The sequence below is a fragment of the Thrips palmi genome, unplaced genomic scaffold (assembly GCF_012932325.1).
Source record: "Thrips palmi isolate BJ-2018 unplaced genomic scaffold, TpBJ-2018v1 HiC_scaffold_8, whole genome shotgun sequence".
Classification (NCBI taxonomy): Eukaryota; Metazoa; Arthropoda; class Insecta; order Thysanoptera; family Thripidae; genus Thrips; species Thrips palmi.
In genome coordinates, this window is record NW_023144635.1 from 12,786,141 (window position 1) to 12,813,532 (window position 27,392).

The window sequence follows — 27,392 nt, forward strand, 5'->3', positions numbered from 1 at the left end:
CGTGCATTGGACAGATTAGTAGTGTCTCGATAGATTTCGGCAAGACCTTTCTGAGGTAACACGACGGTTCACACAAATTTTTTCACATATTGAAGTTTCGCCTAATGTAATTTCGCATAGACGGTTTCACAAAAAAAAATCACACAAATTTCTTTTCACCTACAATGCCAGTCAACACGCATTTATTTTGAAGGGTTTCAAGGGGCGCGAGGCCAGCCATCAACGCCACAAGCCATCAAGGCTCCTACGTAAAGTTGTGGCCCTGGCGAGTCAAGTACTCCAGGAAGCGGCCGTCTTCTGGGGATATAGTTCGGTATCGAATCGAATCAGGGGTGATTCGATTCGGGGACGGATATTCAAACACACTATTTTTTTTCTTTGTGTACACTGCAAATGCAAAGGCGATACTAAAGTACCTTTTTTGGCGATACAATTGAGTATCGCCAATAAACGGCCTTACGGAAAAGTATTGCCTTCAGAACGGGGATACAAAAAAGTATCGCCAAAATTTGGCAATACTTTTGGATATTGCCAAAACCACGGCATTAAACCAAGGTCTTGTCCCCTTGATTTGATCGACGTTTACTGTCAAATCGTGGCAATACACCAAAATTTGGCGATACTTTTGTGTATCGCCGTTTTGAAGGCAATACTTTTCCGTAAGGCCGTTTATTGGCGATACTCAATTGTATCGCCAAAAAAGGTAATAAAAGTATTGCCTTTAGATTTTCAGTGTAAGTTTGATGTTCGTTCGATTCTTAATGTTTAAAATTCGGATCGATTCAATTCAACAACTTTTCCAGATTCGATTCTAAACTTTTTTTTAAATTCAATTCGAGTTTGATTCGAAATGAAAATCCTAGATTCGCACATCCCTACCGTCTTCCCTGTAGTCTTCGTACTCTAGGGCCGCCCTCTGGAGGGTCGGGTCAATCGGCAAGGAACCGCTTATAAATAGGTTCACACAAAAATTGTGTGAACAATGAGTAAACCATTGTAAATGTGAAATGGTGCTTTGTGTGAAAAACCTTGAGTGAATCCGTCTATGCGAAATTACACTAGGCAAAACTGATCCAGGAAGCGGAAAAAGGGTGTAAGTCCATTTTGGCCATTTATCAGAAGCAGGGAAAACTAAAACAAACCAAATGAATTTTGTAAATTTTGAGAAAAACATCAAATGTGTCAGATCACTCCGTAGAGGGTTTCTGTGACTTATCACTTTCCGTTGAAATGGAAAACAGAGACATCTCAGTTTGTATTTCCTAAACGGAGTGGAATTTGGAGACAAGTCAAGTGGAACTTAAGTCAACATAAAGTGATTGATACTCTGGTGTATTTTTTGGACTTAGCTCTTTTTTAGGCACGAAGTAGCCTTATAGTATACCCAGGATTCAGCCGGCCCGAGATTCGATTTGTGTGGCCCTTTATGCATTTCGGAAATTTTCTATACGATTTTAATGAGATTTTGTAGACTTGTAGATCTTTGAACACTGATTCTGATGCTGAAATCTGGTTAAAAATTTGGTGGCCAATTTTGAGAAATTTGCTGTCAAAATCGCCGTTTCCATGGCAAAACTCGACTCGTCAAAGGAAAAAAAAGGGAGTGGGGGGAGCCGAGCCGAGCCGGACTAATAGCGGAGCTTCTTTTTGGGTCTGTACAGCTTACTCCAAAAGCTGAAATAGCACGTTCGAAATGAAAAATTTCTTTGACTGCAGGTAGACAAGATGCAACAATAGAATTGGTGTCGTTTCGAACGTGGCCATATGGATCGGCCGGCCGGCCAGTGACTTTTTTTGAGAGTGTCCCGCACCAATCCCGCACCTCTGCGTTTTTGTTTTTGTTGTTTTGTTGAAAATTTTTGTTACTCTTCAAATCGGAGTGAATTGAGCCATTTAACTGCGTACCTGTGCACATGCATCTGTGAATTATCTTTCCTTAATGCAGTTTAAGAGTCGCTTTAAGACTTTTAGTCTCTTTTTGAATAAGCTGGTCATGTAGCTGCTCAATTTAGCCAGGTTTGATGGTACTTCTGATTCAGTTAGCACCATGATCACTTCGCTCCACCTCGCGACTTTCAGTGCTCATGTTCCTCGAACGAGACTCACCCGCGTTTCGAGACCATCCCTCTCGAGTTTATAAAGTTTGTCAAGCCAACCGTTGCTACGTTGTGAGTGAGAACTATTACACAGAATTGAAGAAAACATGACTAGAGAACCGTAGCCTTCTGAAACAAGCCAAACAATTCAACGTCAGCAACAATGGAGGGGCAGTTTTAATGCGCGACTATACTCGTGTTTTCAGCTTCGCGATTTTCGCAAGGGTGCAGACGCCGACAAAATTGTTGCCAACCCGCGAAAATTAGTTTACTGCCTTCTTTATCTGCTACCAAAATTTTTATAATGATGGACTTCAAAGATGTTCCTTTGTCAGATCACTGTGGAATACATTAGGATTGGAATTTTTCGAATTTCCCGGCATTTTGATTTCTCTTTATCGCCAAGGTTAAATTTTGACGGGTGGCACATCGACCACATTGGTATCACTGCCGTTCGTAGTTACCCTTGAGCCACCCCCTACCTTTCGCATAACTTTTTTGCTTTCCCCACACTCCTACCCAAATTAACTTCGTGACTCTTAGGATTTCTTGAAATCGTATTTTTCCATTTCAGTTTTTAAAATGAAGGGAGCTTAAGTTGACTTGACTCTTTTTACACTAGATTCATTAAAATACAATTTGAGTTATCTCCTGTTGGAAATATTATAAACGGTGTCATGTGGACTTCCATTGTGTCCATTTTCCGCTAAATTTAGAGCGTGGAAGGCGTTGAGTTATATCCTTTTTCAATGTGGATTTTCTCCTCAACTGCTTGGAATGAAGTCAAATAATATGGTGTAATGATGTTAACCATTCATAGGCACAATAATAGGATAAAAACTCAATTCGGAGATAAGTCAAGTTATTCCCTTCTTCTGCTTCCTGGATCAATTTCAGTATGTGAAAAAGTGTGTGTGAACCGTCGCAGAAACCCTCTCTAACTAAGGGTCAGAAAGGGGGTCCAGAAGCCTGACTATTTGAGTTGTGGCAATCGGCGCCACGGACTCGTTTTGCGCTTCTGCAGGGCCTCGGTTGCCATGAGCTGTTGTTCCAAGACAAATATGGGTCTATTTTCGACCATGCCCCCTGTTTGAACCCTTCATCACGGAATGCTCTATTCCTTGCTTCTACATAAGTTTCTGTGACGGCTTGCCGAAGTACTGTCGCAACTGGCGGACCATCGCGAAGCCTGTTACGACAAGACACGGTCTGGCGTACACCTACCTTATTCCTTGTTCGCGACGAGCGAAAGCGTCTATTGAGGTGCTGGTGACTCACGCTGGTGACATTTTATACCAACCAATCAAAACATTTGGAGCACGAACACAATCATTCATCCACTCTGCCCAGGCATTATCGTGTTTAAAGGTGGCTGCATCTTCGAGCCTCTAGATGAGCGTCAGCACTCTGATGTCCTCTTCACTATCTATTCCAGGTAAGCTTTCTCGGTGTGACATGAGTAGCAAGAAATTACAATTGGAAAATAGCACCTAGCAAGTCATGTATTGGTGCACTTTCGAACAGTCATGGTGTGATGAGGTTCGTGTGCTTCTTACAGCATTCTTACATTGCATACATGAAGAAATACACACTTAAAACTCAACAAAGAACAGCTCTTTGGAATACGAAGAAAACAGCGGCTTCGCAGCCTGCGAAGGAAATCGTTTGTAATACAAACTGTATTTCAAAGGAAATCATTCGTATTACAAACGATTTCCTACGCAGGCTGCGAAGCCGCCGTTTTCTTCGAATTACAAGGAGCTGTTCTTTGTAGGAATTTATCTGTGCAGGGTCGGAGAAAACCTAGACTGGAAGTCAGCGTCAGAACGGGTCAAAATTGCTTCGCGCGGCCCTGCTGAACGGCGGTGCTGCAGGCGGCGCGCGCTCGCTACCCCCACTCCGCCCATTCTGGCCCCCACCACTGCCCTGCACGGCCTCACAATGCTCTCGCTCTTTCGTTTCTCCCGTTCAATCACTGACTTCCGGTCTGGATTTCCTCCGAAGAACCCCAACATAATTTGAAAGCAACAAAATTATATTTTTTTTTCGATCTTTAATGCCCTCTGATACACACGGGACGCGTGCGTCCATTGTAGCTGGAAATATTTGCGCCCGTAGATTCTCTGCATCAGTTAATGAAATCAAGAAACATGTATTGGCTAAGACGTTATCAATCACTTGAAGTGCCTCAGCGTTCGCATCGGTTGGCTGCTTCATATAGCGGTGGGCCGTGCACCTGTCGACACAGTCCGCCTTCACAGCTCGACAATGCGCGTTCTTTTCAAAGGTGAGGAATTCCAGGCTAGACATCGAGAACTTCCATTGCGCATACCTAGTTACCTCAACTGCAGTTGGGTCGTAAACGGTAACCTTTCCTAACCTAGAAACGGCTGGCAGCCTCTTTGCTTGCTACGCTCGTTTGCAGCTTGTTTATTAAGCTTTACAAACGTAGCTTCGGCTATCCACTCAACTCAATCATGATATTTTTCCTTAATGTAATTAAGGTATTAAACTACTGTTATCTTTTGTTTTGTGTTTGAAGAACGGGGTTGAAGTGGAGGCCGGATAATATGCTGTGATAGTTTCGCATGGGTGGCCGCATTTCAAGGCGAAGTTGTAGGCGAATGATGGGTTGGGGATCGAGAAAGCTTGCCTAAAGCTTCAAACTGTGACGTTTCTACTTCAAGGTAGGTGTACCCAAGACTGTGTCTTGTCGTAACAGGCTTCGCGATGCTGCGCCAGTTACCTCAATCCACACCTGGAGTTTACACCTACCTTGGCCTGCGGCACTTTGGGTCATAGTACTATAGAGCCCTGTAGATACACCCTTCTTCACCCAAATTTGGGCGAGGAAACCTTCCTTGCCCAAATTTAAAGTATACTTCGCCCCTAATTGGGCAATGATCAAGACTTTTTCATACTCAGTGCAATTTTTTAAATTATTTATGCGTTCTTTAAATAAAAACCGATTATACGTCCTTTCTTTGCAGTGCTTGTAGGTGTAGTTGCCGCAATGGTGGTCGCGGGAATAGTCGTCTACTTCACAAACAAGGTATTACAATAGTGAATTTTTCGGGTAATTTCTTCATGAAACATTTACAGGATCAAAGCTCATGCAATGCGATTGAATAAATTTGACAAAACAGACTTGTCACACCCTTTTATCAGCAGGCTCCCGACCAAGCCCTCACCACCACGCCGGGCCCTGCCACTGCCTCCACGCCATCTCCAGTCACGATACCAGCCGCTAACACGACCCCCTTCCCCTCCACGCAGGGCCCTGTGGTTCGGGTGCGGCAGGGGCTTCTCGAAGGGCTCAACAAACGGACTCGCGGGAACAGCGGCGTGGAATACGCAGCCTTCTGGGGTGTGCCCTTTGCCCAACCTCCGGAGGGTCCCTTGAGATTCAAGGCAAGAAGCACTCCCGAGTTTAGTTCCTCCATTTTAGGAGCACTTTTTGTCGTCGGACGTGCACATGATCAGACATCTGACACAGGCTCCGAGACCCCATCCGGGGTGGACAGGTGTCCGACCAGCCAAGAAGCCAGGAGCCAAGTGCCCCCAGGGCCAGAACGGCGAGGTGGAAGGGAGCGAGGACTGCCTCTTTCTGAACGTGTTCACCACAAACCTGGTACGTCGAGGACACGCTCAAAACCTCACAAATTATTATAGCATAAGTAAGGCGCAAACCATTTAGTTTGTAATATGAAGAAATAGCACATTGAAAATGCTTAGTAATACGAAGTCCATTCTTTTCCATGCAGGATGGGGCGGTGAAGCAGCCCGTGTACGTGTTCATCCACGGAGGCGGGTTTCTCTTTGGCTCGCCCGACATTGCGTTATTCGGGCCCGACTACCTGCTGCCGCACGGCGTCGTCCTGGTCACCGTGCAGTACAGAGTCCACGCACTCGGTACGCCGTCGCCGAGTGAAGAATAAAAGTTATCCAAAAGCTAGGAACCAATTGGAACTTTCCCAGTGGTTCCTGGCTTTTTGATTAATTACTTTTGTTCTTTACTCGGTGATGACCATGGTGACGACTGAAAGGGTCTATTCAGAATGCTCATACTCATAGGGGACGTCTCCAACAGAATATAAAGAACTTTACATGTTGGAATAATTGAGAGCACGACTGCGACATAATGTTTTTAAAAAAATCGGGCTTTTGCACGAAAAATGTCTAGAAGACGATAGTCGGAAATACGGTAAAAAGAACGGATCGTCTTCACTTCTTCCATATGAGGTGGTTGGCAGGTGCGGACGGTCCAGGCAAATCATATTTTCCTTTAACAACGTGTGCTACGTTGTTTGTGAAGATTTGTCAAGTTTATTTGAACGTTCTTCAAGTTCATGCCAACGAACGTCCTACAATTGATAACTTCACTTTCAGTCGTTTCCCCCCGCGAGTTACGTCGATGCAACGACAGTGCCTCTGGTGCAACTAAAGCGTAACTCTACGCCTGAGTCAAGCATAAAGTTCGCTTGAAGAGGCTACGCTTGAAATGAAGCATAGACTAGAGACCCATTAAGATGGGGGAATCTTGGCGTATGAGTCTGTCGCGCTTGATTTCAAGCGTACCGTAGAACGGGGTAATATAAGACAAATTTCGAGTTTTTTTGTGAATTTCCCTCTTGTAATTTGAGGTGCTGAGGTGTTCATCACTTGTTCGTTGACCCTTTGTCGACATTCCCACCAAATTTCAGGTTTTTAGGTGTAGTAGGGACCTTAATAACCCTCGGAATGCCGTCTTATGTTTCCCTGCAATGTGGGGTAATATGAGACAAAAAAGAAAAATGACAAAGAAGTATGAAAACTTTGCTCATCTAGGTGGGTTTGGAGATTTTTAAGTTCTTTTCATTCATTTTTAAGAAGATCAATCTGGAGGGAAGAAAAATGGGTGTCACTAAGAGAGAGCTGAAAAATGTAAAAGAAATCATGAGTTGTGCTCCGGTTTAACCTGTTACATGAAAATACTAAACCAAGAGCATAGATGCCGGTCAGGTAGTGAAACAAATTCGTGTTGAAATCGTTATTACTTGAAATTATTGACAGTGGAGTATGTTAGGCCTCATGTTTCAAGCGAAAAGAGGTGTCTCTCTTTTCCCTGCAAGGTAAGGTAAAAAATCAATTGTGGGTCACATTTTTGAAAATTCGAAATTAAGGCCTTTAATTCTGACCTGGTGACAAAAGTGCATGTGCGGCCTTAAACTATGGTCCTTTGACTAAGTTTCGCAGCATAGTAGCCCCGTCTATCATCCTTATTTACTAAGCTGTGACTGTTTTAAAAATAGTCTGTTTTGGCCCACAATTGATTTTTGGAACCAGTTGTGGGTCAGCATTGTAGGAAGCTCAAATTTGGATATGATTTGCTTAAATGCGAGAGAAATTCACTTTTGAATTTATTTTTCGGAATCGTGAAAACTGCAGGATCTGTAGCACAATGAATCAATTGTGGGTCACATCAATTGTGGGCCATTTCGTCTTTTTGCTTTTAAATTGACCACTTTTGCAAGATATTTTCTTATTTTCATTAATTAAATGTCCCTGGTTCTCAATAAACCAAGCAGACACGTTTTTCACTCAAAGAGGAAAAGTACATAAACAGGCTAATTTCACTGTGAGACAGATGTGAGTTAAACGTTCTGGATTAGAGACGAAACTTTTATAGTGCATATTGTAGGGCCGCCGGTGTGGTAGACAATCCAACACTACACCCTGTCATGAGGTATTGCTACAATTTATTATCTATTTCAGTCAGAATATTTGGTCTGTAGGGATTAATTTGACTCGTTTTAACAGGGCCGGACTGGCCTCGGGTGCCTAGCCAGCAGTTGGAGAGCGGTCCCCTTCCGGGCGCTATGTAAGTCCCGCAATGTCCCCCCCCCCCACAAAAAAAACCTTATAGCATGGCAGACTGGAAGAGCTAGCGTTGTCATCCGGGGCTGTAGCCTAAGCTTAACATAACCTTCGTATCGTAGTACTAAATGTGAGAGCAGAAAAATGGAATTTACTGTGATACATCAGTCATCCAGAAGCGCAGAAAACAAAAAAATAGCAGGAAAACTACCGTAAAATTCGTCTAAAATAATGGGTCTGACATGGTAGCGAACGCTACTTTGCCAGCACCCGCGCACCATGGCATCGAATGATTTCGGCCGTACTATGGTAAATTTATGTTCCCTGACCTATTATGAACCTAAATCAGCAAGGGCGTCCCATTTTATCTCGTAATAGCTTCACGGTGGCAATTTGAAAAACACACGATTTTTCACCTCGTTGGATGGGCGCCATTTTCACGACTTTTTGAAGGGCCTTACTCTGAAGCCTGATAGGAGCCGTTACAGTCGTCGCTCGGACATACACGCTATTTGGGAAGACAAAGAAAGGTTGGAGGAAGGTCTACCGCGAAATTCAAATCGATTCAATCTCTGTCGGGTCTGCGGTGACCCGTTGAAAAAAATGACCCACAATTGATTCGTGACCCACAATTGATTTTTTACCTTAGACATAACGGAACCAAATTTTGTCCTGATTATGTTGACATAATTGCCTACAGATTTAAACCTCGTTCGGACGAGAACCCGAGTTCTAACCGAGGTATCCGGGGAGATTTTTAAGAACTTTATAAAACTTGTTAGAATTTAGAGGTTTTTCCTTTGGTTCTAAATAATCCTGGCGAGTCTCTGATAGCCTTCGTGCGTTTCCTGTGACCCGCAAAGGCCTCCTAGATCACGAAAAAAATTCACGGTGGTCTTCCGAATAACCGCTAGAGAGCAACACGACAAAAACCGAAAAAAGTGCGCTTTGTCTCGATTTTCCTTCATGTCTCATATTACCCCGTTCTACGGTAATTGAGTACGCTTGAAAACGGGGTTATTCTACGCTTTAGTTTTACCCGGTGTGGCTCACACAAGGTCACTTTTTGGCCCGTCCCGTGTATCGTTTTGTAAAAAAAAATGACGGAGGGACGGGCATATACTGTAGGATGCATGCTGTGCGTCCGTTCGTTCGTTCGTCCGTCCGTCCGAGGACTTCCCGTGGTCCGATTTTGGCCAAATTTGGTATGCAGCCTCCTTGGGTGACCCTAAGGGTCGCCCGGTGGCAGTAAATCCGATCCGAGCCCCGGGGGGCACTGCTGCAGGTGCATCATGGTCTACATGGGGTCGAGGAGGATTTCGGCAACGGATGCACCTACGAGGGTATGTAGGGGTATTTTTGGAATCGGGGCGACGAGACAAAACCAACGGTGCCAGTTTCAAGCGAATCGGACAAGTTTGGACCCGGGTTCAAAGCCCAGTGGGGTATATTTTAGACATTCTTTTTATACAAGTTTTTGCATTGTTTATGATGTTTTTGAGGGCGCTGATAACGAAAAAACGTCTATTTTGACCCCAGACTCGGGTTCAAATCCCGTTGGGGTGAAACCACTGGTTTTCGGACAAAGGGACTTAAGTCCACATTTTGGTCAAAATGGTTTTATTGTTTTCTCAGACTGCTAGCGATACTCTACATAGAATGGTGAAAGACCTACGATTCTAGGATAATTAGTTCGGAAGTTATAGCGTTGTACCAAACGACTTAGGTCCACTCATTTTCTGACAAAACAGCTCAAGTCCACTCGTTTTCTGACAAAACAGCACAATTCCATCCTTTTTCTGACAAAAGCACCTAAGTTCACATGTTTTCTGACAAAAGAACCTAAGTCCAACGTGACGTTTTCGGACATAACAACTCAAGTCCACCCGTTTTCTGACAAAACGACCTAAGTCCATATGGACTTAAGTCGTTAGGACTAGAAAACTGGTGTGGACTTGTGCTCTTTTGTCGGAAAACGACTGGACTTAATTTGTTATGTCCGGAAACGAATGGACTTAAGTTGTTTTGTCAGATAACGGATGGACTTACGTCAAACTGTGATATTAAATTGTGAATATTTCGGCAAGAAATGCCATGATTGATAATCGAACAATTGGTATCGTTTTCTGAATACCACGTTATCTTTCCCTTGAAATTTCATGGCCATATTTGTCTTAACAATTCTTTAAACTACTTAAAACTGTCTCCTGAAAAATTAACAGAAATGGACTTACGTCCCTTTGTCCGAAAAGCAGTGAAGGCTTAATTCGCACATTTCTAAATGTACGGATGGGCCAAAGTTGTCGATGTATATCGCTACTTTTCCTGTTATCCAACAACGTACTGAACACGGACCTATCATTCTCCAGGTTTCCTGAGCCTCGACACGGAGGAGATTCCCGGAAACTGCGCGGTCAAGGACACCGTGGCGGCCCTGCAGTGGGTCCACAACAACATCGCGGCGTTCGGCGGCGACCCCGGCAGGGTGACGGTCGGGGGGCAGTCGGCTGGCGGAGGAATGGCGGGCTGGCTCGCCGTGCTGCCGGAGTTGACTGGTGCGTGACTGCACCGGAACACTCGAAACACTGGTTTTCTAAGTGCAATAATGAATGAGCAAAATCAACTAAGACGGACCACTTCTTCCGGTGACCCTCTCCGATTTGCCTGATTTTTTGTAGGCTTTATAACTAACTAAAGGAGAGTCTAAAGCCAAATATTAGGTCCGGCAAAAATTTATTGCCCGAGATATGGCCAACTTTAGTCTAACTTTTGGAGAAAAAACACGAATTTGGGTATTTTGGACTAATTTTACACTTTTCATAGTAGGGGGCTAAAATTTGGTCACTTTCTGTAAAATTGGCCAAGAAACAAGAATATGACCTCAAATTTGACCTCCGACGAATACCTGAAGAGTAAACCCCCCAAAACCCTTAAAACACATAAAAAAACAGTTTTTTCTTGGGGTTTCTGGAAAAATATGTGGACAAAATTTTTGATGATCTTGTCTTATAGAAAATGACGCGATGAATCGAATGAGACCACGCGCAGATTTTTATGTCAAACCGTCTGGGACATATAGCGCTTCAAAGTATGAAAATTTTGCCATTTGATTTTTAAAAATTGCAGGTTTTGAGCATTGTTTGACGTTTTTTGCCTCCTTGGTGTGTGTGGGTGTTCTTATCACGTGGAAAAAGACGCGCTGAATCGAATGAGACCACGCCCAGAGTAGTATCTCGAACCGTTTAGGAGATATAGTGGTTTAAAGTATGGGCACGGGAGAGCTCCTGCAAACACCCGACAAGGCAGGCCCGCCAAACATGCCTGTTTGGCGGGCGGACTACAGTGCCCATACTTTGAACCGCTTATCTCCTAAACGGTTTGAGATACAGGTCTGTGCGTGGTCTCATTCGATTCAGCGCGTCTTTTTCCACAACCTTAAGGATCCGTTTTTCTAAGAAAGTTAAACATTTTATTCCTCTTTACAACGACCTGAAATGTCTTTTCGTCATACTAAACTGCTGACGCGTTCATGATCGTACGCTCCTCGCGATAAAACCGTGATGCCGTGGTGCTTTTCAGGCATCGTCCACGGCGCCACGCTCATGAGCGGCTCTGGATTTCACAGCTGGGACTACAAGGAGTCCCACGTCGAGACGGCCCTCAAGGTGGTGTCCGGCCTGGCCGGCCAGCCCGTCACCGACCTCAAGTTGGCCGAGCAGTACTTGATGAACGCCACCATCGAGGAGCTGCACGCGCACGCCGTCGTCGTGGTCAACGGGGAGATGCTGGTGAGGGGTGCTGCGGGGCCTCGTGCGGGGCGGCTACGGATCCCGAAGTGTAGGAGCACCCTGCGAAGTTCAGGGGATTCTAGCTTACTTTGTCAGGTTCATGATGCACTTTCCATACTCTTGACGGATGGATTAAACGGTCTTCGAACCGATCACATACCTTTTGGAGCGCGAGCAGCATTCTTAAAAGTATACGTCTGCCTCGTAACTTCGAAGGAAATTGAAGGCATTGTGGAAGTGCTTTGTTCAACGAGGGATTTTGCTTCATAATGCAATGCCTTTCATCGATAACGCAATGCCTCCATTTTGTTCGTAGTCTTTGGAGAAAGGTGCGATTGAAACCTCACGTTCTTTATCAGGAAACTGAATAACTGGGGATTTTCGTCTTTGCAGTCACAGCCAGAGCTCCCCTTCGTCCCTACTCCCGAGAGGCGTACGCCAGTGCCCGGCGGAGAACCACTGCTCATCACAAGGGACTCAGAGAGCTACTTCCTCAAGCCGGCAAGGCCGGCCATCCCCCAGTTGATTAGCAACACCAACGCGGAGTGGCGGACCTACTACTACACCAACAGTAAGCGGCGCGAGCACGCTCATTATTGCTTAACCCTTCTCGCACTGAGCAAACCTTACAAACTAATTTGGGCCTTACAAAGAAAAGTAGTTTGTATAACAAAGTATTTTGAGCATACATAAGCTTACAAAGAAAATACTTCGTAATTTACAAACTATTTCTTCGAATAATAAAGTATATTAGTTTGTTATATGTATGCTCAAAAAACTTCGTAAGGTTTTAAGAGTGCGTCCAACACATTCCAAGTTTGAGTGTTACGGATAGATACCTAGCAGAGTAGATATATGCGCACTGGAAAACAGTTGGGACGCTTTTTGTCACGGACGATGGTTTTCGATGTACGAGTTAGGGCCACCAAAAGAGAACGTAACAGATTTTGGATTATTGAAGTGACAATCGTTCTTTTCGTGTCGGCTAATTTGCAGAAGACCAATACACTGCAAATCCAAAGGCGATACTTGAGTATCGCCAACAATCGGCCTTACAGAAAAATCTTGCCCTCAAAACGGTGTGACACAAAACTATCGCCAAAATTTGGCGATACTTGAAAGTATCGTCTAAATCTGGCGGTGAACAAAGAACAAGTCCCCTTGATTTCTTCAAATTTTGAAGCCAAATATAGGTGATACTTTTATGTATCGCCGTTTCAAGGCAAGATTTTCCGGTAAGGCCGTTTGTTGGCGGTACTCGATTGTATCGCCAAAAAAGTTACTGAAAGAATCACCACCTTTTGGATTTCGAGAGTAGCCTGAACAGTGAGCAGACATTAAATCTTCCTTTCTTTTCAGACCCACGATCAGATCCTCAAGTTGACGAGGAAATGGTGGAAAACTTATCCCGCCACGTTCCCAAGAACCTTCTTCCTTTCCGAGACACGCGGAACATTCTGGGCCTGCCGGAGCTGCATGTCGACTACAACACTGTTCTCGAGGAAGTGAGGCAAGGCATACGTGCCGCCGTGACCTCCAGCTGCGATCTCGGATGCACTCTGAAAACGGTGAGTGCACAATTTTAAACATGCGAAACTTTTTCGTACCAATTTGTTCGGAGAATCGCACAATGTGTGCGGAAATCACGTTAGCGCCAAATTATGTGAGAGCACGTACATGGTACAAAGGACTTAAGGGTCTCAAGTTATCCCGTGCAGTTACCATTTTCATTAAAAGTCAGTATTACCCGATGAATGATGGGTTCCCCTCATAACTAGTGCTACATTTAGAATGTTGAAATAATAGGGTTAAAAGATACTACAATCATTTGGGTCTCAACAATACTTGTTTCGAGTACCAAGGGAGACTTGTAATACTTCTCTAAAATTGTTCTATTTAGTAAAATTGAAAAATCTTTATAGAACTGACCGTCTTGGTCCTAACCCACCGTTCAAACGCTTAATCGTCTTTCCAAACAAGTTTGAAAAAAAGTGCAAGGGCAGTTTGAACCTCCGAGTGTGCCGAGCTAGGTGGCAGCTCCAAAAAGGTAGAAAAGCAAAAGTGTCTCAAGTTACCCTTGCTGTTACCCCGGTTTACGGTATCTGGATGCAATCTGGGCCGGAACCAAACGAAAGCGGAAGGAAACATCGTCGAAACCTGGGATCTGTATGAGATATCTCGCGTGCGGAAGCCTTCCGAAGACCCAATCGGCAAGCCTTGGTTAGTGTTTAGACCTCCACACGTCTGGATTGTCATGCCTGGTGTAGATTTAAACGTCCTCACTTCTGCTTTGGGCTCGGCTAGGTCAATAACTGAAGCGTGGTGCTCTTTTGTCTTTTTGCAGTACTTCGACGGCGTCTGGCAACTGACGGATTCGCATCGTCTGGCGATGTTCAGGGCCAAGGAAAACAAGGCGGACACTTTCCTATTTAAATTCAGTGTGAGGACGGAGGTGAACCAGCCTGCGCCCAGCCGCAACGACGGGGAGGACGGTAAGGCCGCTGTCCGCCTAGCCTGCGTCTACAACACGCTGAAGTCCTTGCACTCTCTCCAGGATCGTGACATCGCGTTGAAACGAATGTGACACAATGTCGACAGGAGCGTTACATTTTGTCACGCCCGTTTCAACGCCATGTCACGATATTGTAGAAGGCGGCAGATCGTCTCACATGAGTACCATCACCAAAACCAAAGCGTAGTATTGCCTTCTGTTATCAAGAGTAACAGGCAAATGTATTGGTAGATTTCTAGTCTATGCTTCATATCAAGCGTAACGTCTTTAAGCGTAACTTTATGCTTGACTCCACACTTATCATCTTACGATGGTAACGCGAACGTAACATACGCTGAAATCAAAACATGCGTATTACGCTGAAATGTCATCCTACTACAATCGCAACCAACGCACAGTAAAAACTCTACAAAGAATCGCTTCGTAATACGAAGAAAATGAAGGCACTGTAAAATCTACGAAGAAATGCTTCGCATTATGAAGCAAAATCACTGAAAAACCAAACGTGGTCTAGACCGCACCAACTGGTGTGGTCAAATGGATGCCATTTTGTCCGCATCAGTTGGTGTGGTCTAGACCACACCAAACGCCCCAAACGTGGTCTAGACCACACCAAACGTGGCCAAACGTGGTCTAGACCACACCAACTGGTGTGGTCAAAATGGCACCCATCTGACCACACCAGTGGTGCGGTCTGGACCACGTTTGGTTTTGCAGTGATCCTTCGTAATACGAAGCAGTTCTACAATGCCTTCATTTTCTTCGTAGTTATGAAGCAAATGCTTCGTAGGCTTTTAAGAGTGCGTACCTTACGTTGACAACGTGCGTAATACGTTGAAAACATGCGTATTACGTTGAAAATCCTGCGTACCTTACGTTGACATTCGTGCGTATTATGCAGGTTGGAAATTGGTCGTACCTTACGATGTTTTACGCACGAAAACCAACGCAAGATGATAAGCGTGTCAAAGCACAGAGTTACGATTAAGGTTTACCAATGTTGATCCCTACAGTGGCGATACACACGGACGACCTGGGCTACGTCTTCGCCAGACTGTGGGACACGAACCTGAGCCCGGAGGCGGACCTCGCTGTAAGGAGAATGTCAACCATGTGGACCAACTTCATCAAGTTCGGGTAAGCGCGTGCACCGCAAGAAAAAAATATGAGGAGTGACAGTACAACTAAAATTCTTGAAAATAAGTGCCGTAAAAGGGGGTAATATGGAACGACCAGTGGGTTATGTTGACCACCGCTGAAATTCTTCTGGTGATGCCTCCTAGCGGAGACCTCGAAGTTTGTCTCTGCCACTGGCATCCGGAATTGTGTGTACGTTGGCGCGAACCGATCTTAGAGAAGAATTTCAGGGGTGGTCCAGGCTACCCACTGGTGGTCCAGATTACCCGCTTTATGTAATCCGAGGATTATGTAAGGTACAAGGGAGGTAGCGGGCTGCACTTGTCATGCTGGCCGTATTCTTCTTTGTACAACAATCTTTGTAATTTGAAAGTACAATCCATTCCTGACAAAAAAAAATAGCTGGATTTGCAGTACTTTTGGTGCAAACCTTAATCCCATCTCCATGAGATTTGCACAGCGGTGTGTGTCTGCAGCAAACCCATCGTACAAACCGACGAACTCCTGCCCGTGGATTGGCCACCCAACACATCTTCCGACGACGCCGTCACCTACCTCGAGCTGAAGACAAACGGATTCAGCCTTCACGAAGCAGACAGCTTCAGCGGTCCGATGAGCCAATTCTGGCATGACCTGTACCGGAAATACCGATCGACGAGTCCAGCACCCCCTGTAGCTTGAGTGCGCGCATTTTGAACGTTGTGCTTTGCTCTCTCCACACTGAGATTCCAAACGCTATGAGTATAGACCTCTTTGCCGTTCCCACGGTCCCCCTCCCTGGACCACCGTTGCCTAGCAACGCGAGCCAAACAAATCGCAGGTATGCTGCACACCGGACGGCGCGCGGCGGGTGGGTTTTCCGGCCATATTTCCTAAACCGTTCAAGATAGACGTGTACAGTAAGCGAGCCGATTGTAGATCTCAGCTTAAACAACAATCGGCTCGCTTACTATACCCATCTAGCTTTAACGGTTTACTAGATATGACCAAAAAACGCATCCGTCGTGCGTCGCCTAGCAGGCAGCGTACCTGAGATTTGTTTGGCTCGCGTTGCTAGGCGACGGTGGTCCAGGGAGGGGGACCGTGGGAACGGCAAAGAGGTCTATAGCACGTAAGGTGCAATGCATCTGAGATATCGCACCATACCATACCTCAGCCGTATTGCACCTCACGTGCAATGCATCCCGAAAAGGCCCTATGCTAATGCATGTGAATGGGAAGGCATTGCACTTTATGTGCAATGCTTTTGTATTGCACCAATTGACGCTATATTCATAGCGTTTGGATTCTTAGTGTCGCTCCCTTTTGCGGGGTTCCGAAAGGAAGGAAGCTACTACGTTTTATTTTCCATTCGTTGATTGTAGATCTGGCGCTTCTTTTTATTTCAAATTTATATTTACTGAAATAAGATTGCTGGTGCCTTCCTCGGCTAGTATTAATTGTAGAAAGCCAAAATCTCCGACAGCATGTGAAATTCCTCCTACAGCACAAAACCTCGGAATAAATATCACGTGTCTCAATGAACATCAGATCCCATCCAGTACACGGCAAAAGTACCGCCTGGGATTCCCAGGCGGTGCCTGGAAAATAGGCCCTTTTCCTTTTGATGCGCCTGGGAATCCCAGTCGGTACTTTTGCCGTGTAGCTTATCTATGTATTTCCAATGTCAAAAGTATTTTCAGCACAATATCTATCGCGTGGGATGAAATGGGGGATGCTCTGAAGACTGAAACTATCAATAAGATAACAAATTGTATTCTCCTGATCAATTATTGTACCAATGTCATAACTGTACCGTATCAACTTTTTCCCAAGTATATGGCTCAATTAAATGAATAAGCCTCTGGTATGAGAACGTTCAAATCAAGCTCACTTTATTCACCCCCCTGAAAGATAAAGTTTCAAAACTGTATGATCACAGTGACATGTTCCAGTGTGAGGATGAGTACATAAACTAGGCCTGAATGTTGATGAGGATTTGAACAAAGCTAAACCAGGATCGGATGGTTTCCTTGCAGGCGAATCTGTTGAGGGTACCAATGCCTTGTCCCCGAAGCCGCAGCGCCCGTCCTTCCCCAGCCTGCGAAGAGTAGAAAACCCGAGGAATCAGGGTTCGCCGACTCGTGAACTAATTTAAAGTGCATGCCATTCCATGCCCCTACTCGTGCCGAAAAATGCCGCCAGATAAGTGAGAACTATCGAAACAGTTTCTTCCTTTTCGGTTGTGCTCAGTTTCAGAAACGAACTGCAATACCGGTCTTTGTAAAGCACGTTTGTAAAGCACAGGAAGTGCACGTTACATAGCTCCAGTTTTTTACCCGGAAAGGCAATAAACACTTTGAAGATCAGAAAGCCCATGGCGGGCACTGCCATGAGGCAATTAAACTTGAAACAGTAATCCTTGCCTGCATGAAGCAAAGACGCATACGGCGCTGGACGGTGTGTTCCGACAGCCACGGCCCGTGGTAAGCGCAAGTGGTAATGCCAAGTCTGGCCTCAGCCAGGCCGTCCCCCGCCTCACACAACGGGATGAATTCGGTGAAGATGGCAGGCGCGAGAGCCAGCGCGAACCAGTCCACATCCTCTCGCTTCAATAGAACCTGGGGACATTGCGAGGTCGAGTACACTCAAAGCCCGGAAAGGTTCGCGCAAGGCGCTAGAGAATTGAGTATTGTTTTTAAAAACCCGACTTAATATTTAGAAAAAAATCACAAAAAAAAGTCTCTTAAGGGATGGGTATACCAAGCTTGGTCCAAATCCGATGCGTGGGCAAATGGCTTGCCCTTTAGGTCTGTAATCTGACCTAGTAACATAGCTCAAATTTCATTGTAAGACTGTGATAGTTATCAACTTCTCACCTCAACGGTGCTTAATAACGGCATGATGATGGCACCGAACATCATGAACGGCAGAACGTAGGCTATGTCGGCTTCCGCCCCTAGCGCGGCTTCGAACACGCTTCCCTGCAGCAACGCCCACCGCCGCGAACAAGGCCCAGTCTGTGAAGAGTCCACGACCAGGCCGATCCAATGAAAACTGATCCATTTGGTAGTGCAATTGTGTAGCTACTTGAGCAGGATATGGAAATAATCAGGGATCCCTCACTTAAAACACCATTTAACTAACATTCCTTTCCTAACGTAACATAACTTAAGGCAGTGTTCGCTAAAGGTTAAAGGTATCCACTACTCCTCTCGCTGCGGTGTTCTTGTCTCTGAAGCGTCCAAAACGTTCTGACGGACGCTACCGAAGCATACACGAAGCGGTAACTGTTTTCCTCTATTACCGACACCACATTCAAATGTGGGCCATTTTATTGAGAGAGAGAGAGCTGTATGTACTATGATAACGAAACTTCGGCTTTTAGAGATATATAGAGCTGTATATTCTACCATAGTGAAACTTATGGTTAATTGAAAATCAAAATCTTGATGAACGCTTCATGAAACGGAACAGTATTATCTGCTGTGCACTGCAAACCTAACTGTCTACTAAGTACACACTTACAAACGCATGCTTGACGCCGTATAACTCCATGCGTCAAGCATGCGTTTGTAAGTGTGTACTTGGCCAAGCATGCGTTTGTAAGTGTTTACTTGCAGGCATGCATTTGTAAGTGTGTACTTAGTAGACAGTTAGGTTTGTAGTGTGATGTTTTGGACTTGCCCTAACTTTTAAAATTTTAAAACAAGTTAAAGTTACGAATTATAATTTACGCTTACCATTACGTTATGATTCCCTTGGGAGGTAAGTTAAGGATCCCTGGAAATAGTGCCCCTAATTTATGCAGGTCAAATTGTGCAAATCTGGTCAAAAGTTACGGACGATTTAAGTGCATGCATCTGAAGTGTATTTTGAACTTTTATTTATATACAAGACCCAGAGTGCATCCCAACCTGCACAGCTTGACCGATGGCGACGTGCAGCTCCATGGTAGTGGAGCTCTGGGTCAAGATGAAGGACAGCATGGTGTAGTACGCCAGGCAGCACGCGTACGTGGCGCAGCCCAGCATGAACAGGAAGGTCCTGGACAGCCAGACATCCACGCGGAAGCCTAACAGTGTGGCTGCGGCGTCCGCCAGCCACCGGCCCTTCCACTCACTCATGGCTAGGTCGTAGAGCACCGTGAGCTGCACCAGCGTCGAGCACACCAAGTAGAGCTGCGTGCGGTGGGCGTCCCATCGCGCAAGACGGTCCAGCCTCTCCTGGGCGAGCATCAGAGAGCCATTTATTTCGGCAGGTCCACTTCGATCGCTCGATAAACGATTTAGGAGAAGTATCCATTCAAAAAAGAATCCAAACGGAAAAGAATACTTTGTTGTTGTAATGAGCTTCGATCGACATAGGCGATAGCTACAATTAAAAATCCGATATCCACAACCGAAAGCTCGGTGACGACCGGGCATTTGTAACAACAAACCCCACCTCTTAAAAATGGCCGGTGGCAGCACCCAGCTTTCGGGTGAGGGTATCGGATTTTCAATTGGAGCTACCTAACTTTGCCTATCGAACTAATCATTACAAAATAGATTAAGAGAATCAAGGGAATCTGAGGGCGAACAAGAGAATCAAGGGAACTTGGGTTGCGTTGGCCAATCAAAAGCCGCCTTTCGCGTTAGCAAATGTCGTCCGTCATATTGTCACTCAATGTGATAATTCGGACCAAAACCGGCCAGAGCGTGAAAAAATTATTACAATTTTAACGCGACATCTTTTTATTGCTGCCACAGATGCGATGGTTTAAAGGAATCGCTTTACACTCCCAGCCGAGCTCCCAGCACGATACGGACTTTTTGGTAATTTTGTCGGGTGTACTCATGCAAGTAATTTGTGCAACCATAATTCGTACTTTTTCTTTTTTTAATGAACCTCTAACGAAATATGAAATAATGTACTGACATTTTGGTTTTTTTACAAAGCTCAACAGAATAATCCTAACGTCAGAGCAGACCCAAGCAGATCCTAACTGTCAGTGCAGATCTAGAACTATCCTAACTGCATAGGTGAGGTACCTAAATGTGTTTGTTCCAATAGTCAGTGACAACCAAAATTTTCAAAAGGTGCTGGCGCATCTCTGCCGCAAAGTAACACTCCACCCCCACCTTGGTTTCGTGACCAGCGATGCGCTCCACGCGGGCGGTCACCTCTTCGAGGCGCTGCAGGTTGTCCAGCAGCACGTCTACGCGGCCCGCGAACAGCCACTGCAGCGGCAGCGTGGCCAGCACGGCCTGCGCGTACCGAAGCCCGAACTGGGCCTCGGCCAGCGACTCGGACAGGAGGGCGTCCCCCAGCGTCGTGAACAGCGCCACCAGGCTAAGAGCCACGGACACCTGAGCAGCACGCAAGGCAAAGGCAACTCGGTAACCACACCGTTAAGACAAAGCATCGCTTCGCACTGTGCGAAAAAAAAACCCACAGAGAATCCCGTTAATGTTTTGGCCGGGATTTACTGTGGTTCAGAACACAGGATTAACTGTGCCTGGCTTCAGTATTTACTGTACCCGGTACAGGATATTCCGTACTCCACTCCTGTGGTACAGTAAATCCCGTACAAAGTTCAGTAGATCCTGTGAAAAAGTACAGTAGATCCTGTACTCTGAACTACAGTGACAGCTGTACTAATCACTACAGGATTTACTGTGATTTTTCCCCACAGTGCGGGCACTGCAAGAAACGGTGTGAATAGTACAACGAAAGTACAACAAAAACTGCGAAAAAGGATGAGGGGGATATTGGGAAATATTTGTGGACAAAGACCAAACATTACCAAACAGCCTCTAGCCTTAAGTTGAAAAAAAAATGTGTGGCCACAACCGAGCGGGTCAAATTTGAGCAGCCTGTTCAGTCAACCCTTCAAAGAGATTTCTTAAATTAATTATATAATTTATCAAATTAGGGACGAGTGAACCCAGGGACCGAATGGGTGGGGTCGAGATGGACATGGGGCGACTCGGGCCGCGGCGACGAGTAGTTTCAGATTCCTTCTTTTCAGTGCAGGCGGAAACGAATGTGATACATCGGCCGGGTTTTCGGTCGCACCCTTACTTTAGTTCCTCGCAGGTGCCTGAGTACCCGGTGGAGTATATGCGAGCGGCGATCAGGCGACAGAAACTGATGCCACCAGCGCATTCGACCAGCCAGCTTCCCTTTGTCAGCCGCCATTTTCCCGAGGTTCCTGAAAGCACAGTTTGAGATGCCCATTGCCACGATCAAGTTAGAGTAGGGTGCGCCTGGGAAACCCGGCTCCTATTTTTGCCGTGCTTACATAGGCTCAAAATACTCCGTAAGCGCCAACACACATACATCTATTCAGTGCGACGGTGGGCTCTGCTGATCCACCGGTGTCGAGCGGAAGAGGGGTCATCCCCCGCGCATGACTGGCGGCGGCTTGGCGTCGCTCCGACTGCCGCGGTCCCGCCGCAAGCAGAGGGCGCGGCAGTAGCGTGCGCGCGGCCTCCATAATGGATGAGTACCTCCGCGTGCAGGGACCGCGCACTCCATAAGTGATAGCAAGGCGGAGGGCGGCACGCCACTGCGAGTCGCTGCCTCTCGGGTCCCTGTGAGGCAGAGTGGGCCAGAAGACCGGCTGAGACGGTCGAAGTCCCGGACGCGTTGTGAGCTCCGGAGTTAGTGTTCCGCATTGGGCGGGTCGGTCGGGTTCTGTTGGTTCTGTGAAAATTCGACCGCAGCGCTGCACCGCGACGAGTCATCGAAACTAAAAAACCGAAGTGGCTCCGAAGTGCCGGCGAAGACACGGCTTGGACATCGGCTGGCTCGGAAGCAGCCCCTCCTCGCCCCTCGCCCTGCATGTGACACAAACCGTCCCGACAGGTGCTGCCCTCTAGTCGGCAAAAGTAGCCAAGACGATCGGGTTGACGGCCGCCCGATGCCGTCCGAGCCGCTTGCTCATCGGGCGGGCCGGATCGGGCCGTCGACTGTCAGCGCCATCGGGCGGTGCAAAATCGTACGACCCGCCCGATGCGGAACACTATCCGGAGTCGCCAACTGGGACTTGAATCGAACGTGTGGCGCCATGGACTCATCCTTCCGAGAGTAATTCACTGATGGGACGCCCGGTTTGAGACCTGATTAGCGACACTGGTGCTCAAGCCCTCTGCCCTGTGACGAGACTCAGCCCCCGAAGACTTGCCGGAGGACGCGCCTCGCAGCCAGTCCGTCGTCACGTCACTTCTGCAGCACGCTGACGAGAGACTCATGCGTGACGATACATTTCGGTGAGGTGTGCACTGCAAATTTTGTTTTTCAGACCGCTGGTTTCTAAAATTTCAGACCGCCGAAATAGTCTGAAATTTCAGAACCACTTACTGTTAATTAACTTCAGCCTAATTTTGACTGAAATTTCAGAGTTTTTCTTTTAACAGTGGACCCAAATCGGCGTATCCTAATACAATGATCCCAACTGCCAGAGCAGATCCAAGACGGTCCTCACTGCCAGTGTCGATTCAGAACTATCTTGACTGAAGATGGCTTGAAAAGCTGCCTTTTTCTTTAAGTCGGTGACGACCACATTCTACATAAAATTACTTGCCGAAGGACTCGTTAAAAATTTCACCGAGATATCGCGATTCACTGATTTGAAGTGAACATAGTTTAAGGCACATCTGATGTTAGGTTAGGATAGTTCTGAATCCGCACTGACAGGGTTGTCTTGGATCAGCTCTGGCAGTTGGGGTTTTCTTGGATCTACACTGCCAGTTAGGAGGCGTCCTAGTGTATGCTTGTCCCAGTCCCACACTTGGATTGGCAGTGTGACTGCAGTCTACATGTCTCCCAATATTATTTTTAGTGTCCTTAGGACCATTCAGCGTAGTTCCATCACTCTAGGCCCCCTTTTAAGTCGCACGGAAAATTAAGTCGTTTCTTGCGTTCTTGCAATGTCGAATTCGTCTCGTTTATAGTACAAGAAACGAAAAGCATTTTCGGATAGGCAAGAACGGAGTCTCATAATGTTAATTCTACATCATGCAACCTGAGAAAATGTTTTTATTCTGTTTGACAGCTCGTGACGCGAAACACATCATTTTTCCCTGCGCTCCTTGCATTGAATGTGTTGAACCTTGTCACATATCCCGGAACAGTGCCGCGAACTTCCAGTATTTTGACTCAGAGTGAAACTGTGCTAACACTCTTAGAAACAGCCGGCCTGGTTTCCGATTTGGTAACAGAAGATTTTTCGAAAGGAGATATTTCTTCCCGTGCTTTTGCTCTATTCCAGCAGATTTACACAGGATTTTGCGCTTATTATCTTAGCGTTTGTGAGTCAATGTTATTCCGACTCGGCCCGACTTCACTGGATTTAACTGATTCCAGCTGATTGTGAAGACTAAGTTTAGGAGTGGTCAGGTGGTTCACAACTTGACTGTTGAGTTCTCGGCGATCTTTCCAAACAGAACCAACCCTTCATTCGCACACCTTTGAAGACGTCGGATGCAAGTAAGCGGCTTCTGCAGCAATTCACCGCGTTGTAAACATTATTGTGTGAATTCAAGGTTGGAACCAAACTGTGCTTCTAAAGAAATGAACAATTAACTGAGTGGACGCAGCGTGGCAGGGACGCTGTGAAGACGTGTGTGATGGGCCACCTCTCTCTGTGCCAACTTGAGACTGTCATCAAATCGGAGAGTTCCACTACACAGTGCAAAGTCACATTGGAGTACGGATTATGGTATTGAAGAAGACATTTTGCCAAACCTTGGCTCAAGTTTTTAAAATCCTTGTGCAGAAAAACAGTCTCCCTCTGCTGCTCTCGCTATGGTGCAGCATCACTGTGGTAACGCACTTATTGCAAAAGCAATACACTTTTGTTGAATAGCGCACTTCTTTGTCTAGTAATAGCGCCATGAAAAGTTGTCTTAATTTGAGCGCAATAAATATTATCTCGCGTGCATTATCAGATCATTGCACTAAAATGTGATAATTTGAGCCGAAACGTAAGCAGCTTACCGCATTTTTCACGTGGCAACAGTTTATTGCTGCCACAGGCGCGACAAATTGAAGGAATGTCACATTGTTCTTGTTATTGCAGCTCATTGTGTTAAACTGATCACATTAGGAATATCAGTGACAGTGCTGTTAATGCTCTTGTTTATTGGTTTGACACCCATCTCGTAGCTTTGGACAGATTTAAAACGGTGACCTGTTCAACATTTCTGTAAAGTTTTTATACTTTTGGGTTTCATCACTAGGAGTGAACCACGTAAACCGACGTAAACTGTCATGTGGCGATAGCTAAATATCCTCCCAAATCTGTAACACCAACAAAAAACCGTACTTTTGTAAGGAAAAGGTACAGAAGAAATTAAGTACGGGTGTACGGAGGAAAGTACGGAACGTTCGTACTTGTAAAAGCCAAAAGCTATTTTACCTCGCGATCACGTCCATTTGTGTGCCTTCGTTTGGCAAAGGAGCCTGCCAGCGAAGGCAGGGCAGCGACGCAGGCCAAGGTAGGTGCAAACGCCAGACGCGTCAATTGTTGAAAGGCGCAGCTTTGCGATGCCTGTTACGACAAACAATGGTTTGGAGTACCCACCTCGTTTATTAACGTCAAAATTGCTACTTTTTTCAAGCGCTCATATGGCTACTGGCGAAGCTGGCGCTATATAAATAAGCTAACGCTCCTTCACAAGGGCCCCATGGGCGGTGTGGAACACTTGTGATTTCCACTAATGAGTCTGACCGCAGTTGGGCTAGAATGTACTACTCCCAATACGTCCAGGCATGCATCAAGGTGTAACGTCTGACGATTTTGCACCAAGGAAGAAACTATAGGAATTAGCGAAGGCGGCTCCAACAAAAATGTTGCCCTTCGTAAATTCACGAAGATTGTTCCAAGTCCCCCTGAGGGACTTGGTGCGCAGACGTCTCCAAATACTTCTTGAAATGGGCTTGTTTCATATGACTTGAAACTGTTGACTGTAGAATAGAAAAGTACTACCCTATCCATATAGCTAAGTGAGGCAGGCTAGGTGATTTGAACCCTAGACTACACATTACCTACACTCATACAGCACTGTAAATCCAAAGACGATACTTTTAGTACCTTTTTTGGCGATACAATTGAGTATCGCCAGTAAACGGCCTTACGGGAAAGTATTGCCTTCAAAACGGCGATACACAAAAGTATCGCCAAAATTTGGCGATACTTAGGAGTATTGCCACGATTTGGCAATAAACGTTGAACAAATCAATGGGACAAGTTCTTAGTTTAATGCCGTGGTTTTGGCAGTACTCCAAAGTATCGCCAAATTTTGGCGATACTTCTGTGTATCGCCGTTCTGAAGGCAGTACTTTTTTGTAATGCCGTTTATTGGCGATACTCAAATGTATCGCCAAAATATGTACTTAAGTATTGTATTGCCTTTGCAGTTGCAGTGAGTGTATTGTGCAACACCTTCCCAAGGGTTCAACGGTTAGAGATATTCGGTGTCTAAATTAATTACTGGTAATAAGCATGAATCAGTCTTATTTTCAAGTGCTCAAACATTTCAAACGTAAGATATTCAATTCTTGAAACATAATCTATACAATTCATTCACTAAAGCCACACGTAATGATTGGAATAATCCATAGCTGCAGCTAGCGTCGCACCGAATGCATCTCGCACAACGTTCCTGGCTTCTCTGGTAGGGGTTGACATCACCGGATCGGCCGAATGGCTCACCAGCAATAAAGCTACCACCTACACTCTAAATATAGAGTGCTCAGACACTGGCGCCTTTGTCGCCCGCCCCACTTTCTAGGGTGCCAAATATCGCCCAGTTCCTGGGCACCTTTGTCACCTAGCCTCGGGGTGGACAAACCATAAAGAAACCTGCCTTCACCCATGGCTCAGCAGCGACTGAGGTGCCGAAGGTGCCCAAAATGTAGGCACCTTAATCGCCCAGGATCTAGACACCTGAGCATGCTCTACCATGGGAGAGGGCCGGTTACTGTATGATTTGTCCACCCCGAAACTGGGCGACATTTTCCACCCTAAAAAGTGGGGCGGGCGACGAAGGCGCCCAGTTGCTGGGCACCCCATATTTAGAGTGTAGCAACGAAAAGAACACTCAAATAGTAACTTTAGACCGGAAACGTGTACAATGTCTATAGACATGGATTATGCGGGTCAGGTTTTACGGGCATAAGAAATTAATAACCCAGTTCAGAGGAAGGTTGAAAGTATTTGTGTGGTGCAAATGGCGATGGAGAAAACCCGGCCCCGACCGAAAACACGAACTAGAATCAAACAGATTGCCTTGATAGAGGTTTTGGAACTTACGGTGGAAGGCAAACACAGCAACATGATCGAAGACTGAGCAGGACGAGGGATGCCCGCTATTCTCAAGGAACCTCTCACAGGTATACATGGCCGAACACAAGCAATCAATTGGTTGCGGTCGTGCCACTCGTGCCGTATGTGTTCCTAATGGCCTGAGGGGCACGAAGTTTCCAGGAAGGGTACCAATCATCAGTGAAACAACTCGAGACATCCACATACACTGAAAATTAAGAAGCAAGTCTTTGTGCCAATTTATAGCGAGGCAAAAAGTCTTGCCAAGTATTGGTCAGACTTGTTGCAAGAGGGGAAAGAAAGGGCCAACTCCAATTTGACCATTTTACAGAAGAAACAAAAAACTTTAAGCATGGCAACTAAAATTTAACGAACAAATGTTATGGACGAAAACAAGTTATTTGCAGGAATTTCCGTACCCTCCTGACACAGTGGTCCTTGTGGGCCACACGCCACATACCACAAAATGTAGGGAAGAATAGAGTAAAAGTAGCTACGTATGGAATAGATGGCCTCAGTCTAGCTAGCTGTTTGTGATAGAATTCTTCACGTGGACTGCTTGAAGAGCAGCTATAAATTTGCTGCCTTGCACAAAAGGCCTTCACGGGTGATACCAAGGGCCGGCGGCCCTTTAGCATTCATTTCGTGGTAGATTGATCGTCAAACTTATCGTAATTTTACAAAGAGAATTCCGAACAGTGTGGTTTTGC

General features: G+C 45.9%; 2 protein-coding genes across 6 annotated transcripts; one reads left to right on the forward strand and one right to left on the reverse strand.

Annotated features, from left to right (window-relative positions):
- The first annotated feature begins 4,080 nt into the window (after positions 1-4,080).
- On the forward strand, positions 4,081-17,248 carry LOC117653693 (juvenile hormone esterase-like). 5 transcript variants are annotated; one of them, XM_034399530.1, is made up of 13 exons: positions 4,081-4,383; positions 5,087-5,148; positions 5,268-5,507; positions 5,593-5,727; positions 5,861-6,008; positions 10,322-10,507; positions 11,532-11,740; positions 12,134-12,311; positions 13,100-13,308; positions 14,085-14,232; positions 15,266-15,389; positions 15,866-16,123; positions 16,488-17,248. In XM_034399530.1, exons 1-12 carry the CDS (start codon positions 4,365-4,367, stop codon positions 16,068-16,070), a joined length of 1,863 nt encoding a protein of 620 aa, XP_034255421.1. In that variant the 5' UTR covers positions 4,081-4,364; the 3' UTR covers positions 16,071-16,123; positions 16,488-17,248. The 5 variants fall into 5 exon arrangements, with proteins under 5 accessions (XP_034255421.1, XP_034255420.1, XP_034255425.1 ...); XM_034399529.1 differs by having other exon boundaries at positions 4,082-4,383; positions 5,265-5,507; XM_034399534.1 differs by having other exon boundaries at positions 4,082-4,383; positions 5,373-5,507.
- A 95-nt stretch (positions 17,249-17,343) lies between these two features.
- On the reverse strand, positions 17,344-21,777 carry LOC117653257. Its single transcript, XM_034398817.1, has 7 exons — positions 21,693-21,777; positions 21,435-21,564; positions 20,492-20,719; positions 19,286-19,594; positions 18,248-18,388; positions 17,795-17,989; positions 17,344-17,469 (listed from the first exon to the last, which is right to left on the reverse strand). Coding segments are annotated over exons 1-7 (1,131 nt in total). The 5' UTR covers positions 21,695-21,777.
- Positions 21,778-27,392: the final 5,615 nt, after the last annotated feature.

Coding starts and splice junctions, on each gene's coding strand:
- LOC117653257 (XM_034398817.1), bottom strand. Junction 18,389..19,285: donor CCATCGGTCAAGCTGTGCAG/GTTGGGATGCAC, acceptor GACTCTTCACAG/ACTGGGCCTTGTTCGCGGCG. Junction 17,470..17,794: donor TGCGTCTTTGCTTCATGCAG/GCAAGGATTACT, acceptor TACTCTTCGCAG/GCTGGGGAAGGACGGGCGCT.
- LOC117653693 (XM_034399529.1), top strand. Junction 6,009..10,321: donor GTACAGAGTCCACGCACTCG/GTACGCCGTCGC, acceptor ATCATTCTCCAG/GTTTCCTGAGCCTCGACACG. Junction 15,390..15,865: donor ACCAACTTCATCAAGTTCGG/GTAAGCGCGTGC, acceptor GTGTGTCTGCAG/CAAACCCATCGTACAAACCG.